Source organism: Mugil cephalus, chromosome 2 (genome assembly GCF_022458985.1).
Source record: "Mugil cephalus isolate CIBA_MC_2020 chromosome 2, CIBA_Mcephalus_1.1, whole genome shotgun sequence".
NCBI lineage: Eukaryota > Metazoa > Chordata > Actinopteri > Mugiliformes > Mugilidae > Mugil > Mugil cephalus.
Genome location: NC_061771.1, coordinates 15,051,564 through 15,060,819, shown reverse-complemented (window position 1 = coordinate 15,060,819; position 9,256 = coordinate 15,051,564). Strand labels below are relative to the sequence as shown.

General features: G+C 42.6%; 1 protein-coding gene across 1 annotated transcript; it reads left to right on the top strand.

The window, feature by feature from the left end:
• The first annotated feature begins 4,037 nt into the window (after positions 1-4,037).
• LOC125004254 (E3 SUMO-protein ligase EGR2) lies at positions 4,038-7,490 on the top strand. The gene is made up of 2 exons (XM_047578736.1): positions 4,038-4,402; positions 4,665-7,490. Exons 1-2 carry the CDS (start codon positions 4,246-4,248, stop codon positions 5,990-5,992), a joined length of 1,485 nt encoding a protein of 494 aa, XP_047434692.1. The 5' UTR covers positions 4,038-4,245; the 3' UTR covers positions 5,993-7,490.
• Positions 7,491-9,256: the final 1,766 nt, after the last annotated feature.

Here is a 9,256-nt window from a genome sequence, read left to right as displayed (position 1 = left end):
ATTAGCTAAAATGTACTTTAAATACACCGGTGTCTAATACTTATGTCATGGTACAGTATGTGACTGGGCCAAAAAAGTCCAAAACACCTTTAAGGATGGCATAGACCACAAGTGACAAGAATCACATTAGTAATAAATAGATAGATTACACACATGTTACCATTAGAAAATTAATTAGTGACCCTTAAATGTATTTAGTGCCCATTGTGAAGGCATTCAACAAGTTTCTCTCTGAGTATTCAGATAATTTACTCATATAAAAGTCACTGTAACACGTCATACAAACTTTCCAAATTAAAGCCAAAATACAGAAGATGTAAAATGAAGTGCATCATAAATGTGAAATTTTCAGTGCTATATTATATCATAATGTTCGACACTGACACAGTCTTCATGATTTGGGCTCTACTTGCCACCATGTTGGATTTGAAATGAAACAATTGAGATTTAGTTGAAGTGAGACTTTCAGGTTTAATTCAAGGGTTTGAGGAAAGATATCCCATGAAAAGTTTAGGAATTACATTATTTATTTTATACAAAGTCTCCTCATTTCAGGAACTCAAAATGGCCATAAATGAAAAGTGCTTTGTGTTGCTTTCCCAGGCCTTTACTGCAGCTGTCTTCAGTTGTTGTTTGTTTGTTTGTTAGTCTTCCTGCCCTAAGTTTTGTCATAAACAAGTGAAAACGTGCTCAGTCGGGTTGAGATTGACTCAGACATTGCAGAATATTACACTTTTGTTTGCCCTACTCCTGGGTTGCACTTACTCCTGGGTTGCTTTTGCTTTATGCTTTGGGTCATTGTCCATTTATACTGTGAACTGCTGTCTAATAAACTTTAGTGCATTTGGCTGAGTTTGAACAGAAAGTATATCTCTATACACTTAAGAATTCATCCGGCAGCTTTTGTCTTCAGTCACATCATCAATATTGGAAGCCCTGCATGCCACCATGTTTTACAGAAGATGTGGTGTGCTCTGGGTCATGAGCTGTTCTGGTGTTTTTATGGCAAAGTCTAATCTGGCCTTTCTGTTTTTGAGGCTGATTGATGGTTTGCACCTTACAGTGAACCCTCTGTTTTTGCTCTCTTCTGGTTATTGTAGACTTAGATATTGATACACCCACTTCCTAGAGACTGTTCTTCACTTGGGCGGATGTTGTGAAAGGTTTTTCTTCACCATAGAAAAGGTCCTGCGGTCATCCACCGCTGTTGTTTTCTGTAGACGTCCGGGCCTTTTGGAATTCAGCAGTTCAGCAGTGTGCTCTTTTTTTTTCTCAAAATATACCAAACTGTTGACGTGGCCACTCCTAACATTTCAGCTATTTCTCTGACAGATTTCTTCCTTTTTAGCCTAAGGATGGTCTGTTATACGTTCACTGAGAGCTCTTCTGACCACATGTTATAGGATCACAGCAACAACTGGAATCAACTCCAGACCTTCTACATGCTTAAATGATGACGGATTAATGAGGGAATGGTCCATGCAGCCCGTGAAATAGTTTTTGAGTCGGTCGGTCAATTACCTTTGGTCGCTTGAAAAAGAGGCAGCTGCATATTAAAGAGCTCTAATTCCTAAACCCTTCTTTCAATTTTGATGTAAATACCGTCAAATTACAGCTTCACATTAAGCCCACATTGAGTATACAACTGTATCTTCAACATGTTTTAGTAAAATAACAAAACTTGCGTCAGTGTCCAAATATATATGACCCCAGCTGTAGGTCCCCAGGTTTTAAGATAATATCAAGAGGTTGAATATTTTATAAAACGCTCATATGTTCTCATTTGTAAATTGACAATATGAAAAGGTGGTGCGGTAAAAATGTATTGAAATACAGCGAAGTATAAGCTAGTCACATAAGGTTTTTTCTGCTTATGTCTTTACAACAATAGAAATACCATCAGCTAAAAGGCTCATATCTTCCTATAAATATTAGGACTGTGTGGAGCCTCAGCATATTGCTAATGAAGAATAATGTTCAAACCGCAGGCCCCCTGCTTGTGTTATATAAACAGAAACGTTGTGATTTTGTTTACCGCTTCTATTCTGTAGAAAGAAAAACTCCACAGGATTATGGCCAAAATCATAATGTTTGCAGCGACTATAATTTCACATGGTCCTCTGGGGCGTGATTGGATTGATTTCATGCAGGAAGAAAAAAAAAAGAAAAAGAAAAGCAGTTTACGTGAATATACAGAGTGACAGGAAGCATTCAGAGTAAAGTAAAAAGCACAGGCTTTGTGTCCTGCTGGTTCATGTGTGATTACACGGCTGAATGCTGCACCGTCGCTATCCGTGGTCCTGAACCTCCATTCGGTGCCAGAGGTCTGCTGCAGACCGCAACGTCCTATGAAAGAGTATCGACTTTTTGTAATAGGAAGTGTGACCACGGAGTGCACCCGGCAACAGATGCGAAACAGAAAAAAAAAATGCTTTGGGGGTTGAAATGTCATGTGAACAGTTGGGTTCAACCACTGAACACCTCAGGGGTGATATCGACTCCCTTCAATGCTTTTAAAGGCCAAGGGTTCGTTCAGACTGGGCTTTGCAGTTATTCTTCCTGATAGTGTGAGCGACCACAATTTCCAGCGGCACCTCGAGAGGAAGTGAATTTGTGAAAATAAATCTGAGCAGTGGACTGTCTGGATGAGGGGTCCAGTGTGATTTCTGAAAATATCTAGAGCATGCAGTCTGGCTCAGATGTGATGGAAAGGGAAGCATCAGCAGAGGCATTAACTAGACTGGACGGCAGATTATTCTTTAAATCACACGTATTTATGTTTATTTACATTCAAAAAGAAAGCTGGCAAACACCGGCTCATGGGAGTAACTCTTGACTTTAGTTAGTTATTACGTGTCCTTTGACTGCAGCTGCAAATAAACTGTAACTAAATAAATCAATGCCTAATGTAAAGGCATTACAACTAAACATTAACACAGGCCTTAAAGGAAAACAAACTATTAGCTTTGTGCTGTATTAAACCTACTTGTGTCAGTGATTTCTGTGTGCGTGTGTGTATATATATATATACACTGTGCAAACATATATACAGTGTGTATATATATATATCTATTTATATGTGTGTGTGTATTTATAACATCTTATCCTTGCTTGTTGAAATATCACATTTCATGACATTTTGTATCCTTTCCATTTCTTTAAATGGGTTTTCTTCAAAAACTGCATTACAGTTCTTTATTTTGTGTCATGTGTGGATTTCATTTGCTGATTTTGAACCTGAACTGGACATTGGATGGTGGTATGAAGCTCTGACTGCACAGAGACCTTAAACTAGCACAAACTATTATAACCTCATTGTCCTATTAAGACTATGTAATGATTTCATGATGATCCTGGGTGTGTGTGGGTGCTCATTTCTATACTATGTCATTGTAGGGCATGTTGTGTTTAGATTTTTCTCTAAATGTCTAGCTCTACATTGTCTCTCTAAAGAAGATCTGAGGCATTTTAGGTTCCTAAAGCCCAGTTGGTGGAACAAAACAAGGAGCAACCTTTGTGTGTGTGCGTGTGTGTGTGGGATGGCCCAAGGCTGTACGCTGACTCAGACTCATGTATACCTCTGTCAGCTTTACAGTCCCCCCTATACATCCACACACAACTGGTGGCTGCATGCTTCAGTGCTGGACTGGTGGCGGAGGTAGTGTACATACGCCGTCTGGGTGTTGTGATCATTTGAGACGTGGACGGGCTGGGGATGCCCTCGAATAAAAGCCTCATATTTTTTTTTTATATGAGGTTCTCTTTCATTAGGTCTTAACTGAGATAAAAAGAAATACCATTATTGTGCTGCTCGCCACTTGTTGCAACGTCAGACTCCGTCTCTCCAGGATGGGAGGAGGGAGGATTTGAGGGGGGGTGGGGACTCCGTCACATCCTCTGCCCATATATGGGCATGAAGTTTACACGCAGCGGGGAATCCTCTCACTGGAGCTGATGAATGGGGAGGAGGGCCGAGGGAGCTGCCAAAGTGTATATAAGGAGAGAGAGGGGAAGTCGCTGATGTGAAATCCACAGCAAGCAAATACCTACCGAGGAGCAGAGACGAAAAGGAATACCTTTAATTGCTTTTTTTTTAAAAAAAAAAAACTCCTTTTGACACACACCACTTTGGATCATTTGTTTAAAACCATCTGAGGGGGCGTTGAAAGAAAACAGTCATCTGCATAATTTGTTTTCCCCTTCTACCCTTTTCCCTGGGAGAGACGGACTTCTAAGTGCATCATTATGTTGAACAATATGGATTTGAATGCGAAAGATTCCTTTTACCCTCAATTTGATAATTGCAACAGTTCTTCCTTGGGGATGGAAAACAGCGTGCGGAAAGATAACCAGGAGGTGTATGTCGATGCAGAGCGGGGGGTACCTGCCCAGTTTGGCCACGGTGAGTTCGCATGTTTGCACAGTCGATAAATCTACACGTATGGCGATTTACATTTATATACAGAAAATGAATATTGTGGGAACGAGATGACACTTTCATTTCGTTCTGTAATTTAAATGAGCGCTTCTTAACGTGACACCTCTGTGCCAAAATACGCGTGAATGTTTATGTAACGCAGATTCTCCTCATCGTTTAAATTTAGTGTTCCGCAGATGTAAAATACTGGCGATGACAAAAGTTTTCCCCCTTTCTAATTCAACAGAAGGAACCCCAGCCACCCTCAAAACCGAAGCTTCCAACTCGGAATTTGCTTTTAACCCCTGCGAGTGCCCAAAAGACACCTACACCCCCTCCTCGCTCGCCTACTCCGGCAGTTTCTATGTTGAAGCATCTCAGGGAGCGCCATGCAGCACCGAAACACTTCTCAATATGATCACCGAGATCGTGGGCATATCCACACTGCCACTTTCTGAAGTGCAACAGAGCGGCAACAGTCGGGGAACTTATCCATCCCCTGCGCCCCTGGACAGCAGCAATGGTAATTTTGGAGACGTCAAGAGGCAACCCTACATCTGCTCCGGACCCACTCCTCCTGTGTATTCTCCAGATGAGTCGTGCCAAAGGTATAGTGATGATCAGGCCGGCAGCCAGGCCCAAGACCCGTCCACTTCCCAGCTCAGCTTCGGCTCCTCCCGAGCTGCAAACCAGAAGAAGGCTGAACCAAAGTCAGAGGCCGCCTCTTTCCCCGTTGTGGTCAAAAATGAATTCGAAAGCAGCTGCTATGAGTGGGGAACATTTAATAAGTCTGACTGTTTGGAGACGAGTTTCCAGACTGAGACGTTCCCGATGTCAAGTGATTTCCCCCCCGACCAGCAAATGGATGTAAAGGAACTTTTAGACACGTTCCCCCCAATTTGTCCCAACCCAGAGATCGAGTTTAAAGTGGAGGGAGGTATCAAGCAGGAGCCGTGCTTCTCTGACACCTGTTCCCAGAGCTACTCCAGCCCCCTGTACAATAATTACCTCCCCCCACCACCGCCGATGGGCCTCTCCTCTAACCTGAAACCCTTCCCCGAGCCTCCACAGCCGTCTAATCAGTGCGATTCCATATACACCTCAACAGCTTTACCGAGCACCATAGACTCCATCCTGTATTCTTCCTTGTTGCCAGATTCTTTTGCCCAAAGTTACACCACCCGCGCGACGAAACCCACCAGGGCCAGAAAGAGCCCCGCCGCCTCCCACGGCACAGCCAAAGAGAAACCCTTCACCTGCCCCATGGAGAGCTGCGACCGGCGCTTCTCTCGCTCGGACGAGCTCAATCGGCACATCCGCATCCACACGGGCCACAAACCTTTCCAGTGCCGCATATGTTTGCGCAGTTTCAGCCGTAGCGACCACCTCACCACCCACACCAGGACTCACACCGGGGAGAAGCCGTTCTCCTGCGACGTGTGCGGCAAACGGTTCGCCCGCAGCGACGAGCGAAAGCGGCATGGACGCGTACATCTGAAACAGAAGGAGAAAATGGAAATTAAGCCACAGGTGAGCACGAGCGCATGGCCATTCACTCTTCCCGAGGGCATTTGAAGGCGAGGGCCGCGCGTCCACACATACAATAGTAGGATCTTTCCGTCTTGGAAGATGAGCCAGCTGACTACAAGTTGATGTCTGAGTGGGTTTGACTGGCAAGTCAATGCCTAACTTGAGAGGTTTTGTTCGAATATTCGCGTTTTTTTTTTCTTTCTTAATGAGGAGAGAGGTGGGAAGAGGACTGCTACGGCCTTACTGCCTGCTGCTGCTGATGCTGACTATATGCAGAGATGCATTAGTTCTAAAAGTCGGTGAACAGATCAACAGTGACTTGTTGCTGTGTCTGTCAGTGGAGCCAAACCTCTCTGCTCTGCATTGCATGACTGCTGTTCAGCACCTCTTCATCTGGACAGCTCCAGCCTCCATTCGCCTCTGCGCATGGACGGATTGCACTTATAGATGATCAATATCTCCATTTAAGATTCTTATTTTCTGCTTTCGGCATTCTTAGAGCAATGGTTCGGACTATATTTCTTAAAATGCATGTTTATCTGTTTATTTTCCTTTATCCGGAATATCAACCACTGTCAAGGTACTCCTTCACTAACACAGTGAAGGTTATTGACATGAATGTAGGCTAACAAATTTATGGCTTTGACCATAAAGCTGTCCATCTTTGATCAAATTTAGTGTTTGTTTAACTTCTTATCATTTTGCTGTCAGTGTTTTTTGTCATTGGTCTTTGTGTTGTGTTACAATTGTTTGGATTATTACAGTTGTGAAAGATATATCATAAATGGGAAATAAATATATTTGTATTACTGTACTTCTTTGTATTTTTATAGCTAACTGTATATTTTACAATTATCATATTTGAGCGTCCTTTTTAAGGTGAAATGTATTCTAAATCATAAATAATGTCTTGGTTTTCGAGGGCTATTGTTCAGTAACACAATATTTTAATTGTTACAATTTGATATCGGAATCATCATTTTCGCACTTCATCCCATTGTTGGTATGATGATTTCATTGAACTGTTGATTTTGATTTAAAAGGGAGTGTACACTAGTTGTGGTATGGCTTTTCGGCAAAAATGATTTTACGGTATGTTTAGTAGAAATATGTTTTATCGAGCTAGAAACGACTAGCAAGTCATAGAAACATTGCTTTTAAGTAATCAGGTAGCACACATTGCTGCGAGTTTCCGTAGACTTTACCTTGGTGATGAGAGGTTTTTGACTCCTGGTGTCTTTTGCTGGGGATACTATATGCCGAAATATTCACTTTAGCAAAAAATGAAATAAATAACATAAAAAAAAATAAATAAATAAAAAATAAAAACAACAGCTAAAACACACACACACAACGTTGAGAGTTTGGTGAAACTGTCACCAACAGGGTACTGCAAAAAGTAATCTAACTCGCCTTAAGTTATATTAACTGTTCAAGTAAAGATTTTGTACATACACAGTTTCTACAATACTTTAAATTAATATTGATGTTGTTATTTTTATGAAAAGTTTATGAACAAAATAAACATTTTCTGCAAGCAGCACGTTTCTCTCTCGTGTGTGGTTGGAACTGATCAAACTGGCTACTTCTTCCCCCCTCCTCCCTCTTTCCCTCGCTATCTGCCCAAGCTGCTGCAAACGCGTTGAGACCCCCCATCAGAGCGTTCGGATGAGTGTGTCTCTTCCCAAAATATGCCTTATAACAGGCCACCTGTGGCACCGCAGTGCAGCCCTAACATTAGACATCACAGCTCTGCCCTGTGACTCACACGACTCAGACACATCAGAGGGAACAGTCTGAACAGTCTCCTCGACTTTAAAGATGTTCGCGCGATGTAAAGATGTAAATGTGGGGATGAATGTGAGAGCGCCATGGTGATCTTGTTGAACAGGACATTTTTGTGCCGTGTCAATGAGATGATCTGAATCTCCTGGTTTCATTCACTCCTTTGTTCGCCCAGTCAACCATTTTTTTGCTATAAAAGGATATTAATCTCCTCTCAATTGCTGAACACGATTATGGTCTATTATCATGTTTTTTTTTTGCTTTCAGATACTGTTGAAACTGAGGTCCTTTCTTGTCAAAACTGACTGTGTATTCTTGTAAACGCATTTACTGATCCCTTTGGCTCCGAACCTCTCTACGAGACAAAAAAAAAAACCTGTAGTGCAAGCCATTGTTTCTCTTTTGTGGTGGTGAGAGCATTTCTATTTCAAAGCAGCAAAACCCGGTACGCCGCCATATGAAGAAGGGCAATAAATGGCGCTGCTTTATCGCGTGAAGTGGTGAAACAAATTGAGCATTAGTTTTACACTTGAAGTGGGATGTCAAGATGCTTTGTGCTCCTTGCACCTTTCTGTCATGCCAAGATCTTTCCAATCTGTCGCCGCAGACCGCGCAGGCATGTACGAGAGGGACTCCGCGGTGGTACGTAGGACATGCATGTGCCCGTGACGCAGTCGGCTGGCAGAACACTACTCCTGCTTGCCCACGGCAGTGCGTAAGCGCCTGCGTTGTCTGTAGCTGACAAACATACTGTACCAGCGTGAAAATGCAAGCTGCCACATGGAGCACTGTGAATTGTGCGTTCCCGTCCTCTCCTGTCCATCACTCATCATCTCTTACAATAGCGCAGGGCCCAACCGGCATCAACACGCACTCCCTTATCCGTGTTGTTTTAGCAGCAAACATTGTCCGGTGATGGATAGTTGAGGTTTTTGAATTGCAGTGATGTGCAGTCACAGTGACCATTATCCAGACACTTGAAGACTGAAGAGTTATTGAACTGTGGCCAGTGATGGAATTTCTGCAATTGTTCATTCGTGAGCTCACATTCACATTTGCATACTGTAAATGGTCCTTGATGTATCTACAGCGTGTGAGTTCGGTTTCACCCACATTGCCTTTATTGGATACATTTATAGTATCCAAAGCCTTCCTGTCTCAGGCACTGATAAAGACAAAAGATTTGTACCGACTGACATTTACGTTTTTTTCTTTTTTTTTCTTACTCTTGCAGACATGCATAATTGCTGGAGCCATTAAGTAATTGTGCATGGAGGGCACATGGCCACCACTGAGAACCATGCTTTCTAAGAATGTGGACCACTGTGAATGGTAGCACATCAAGTCCATTAAGTCCGTGCCAGAGCATTACTAACGCAAACACGTTAACATCAGAGCTGTTGCACTACTGGTTTAATCCAAAGTAGTGTGTCTGTGTGACTAACATATTCCATATGTAAGCAGAGATGTGATTTCACTTCTTTATTGTCTCATCCAATTAATCGCTTGATGTGGGATTGCTTC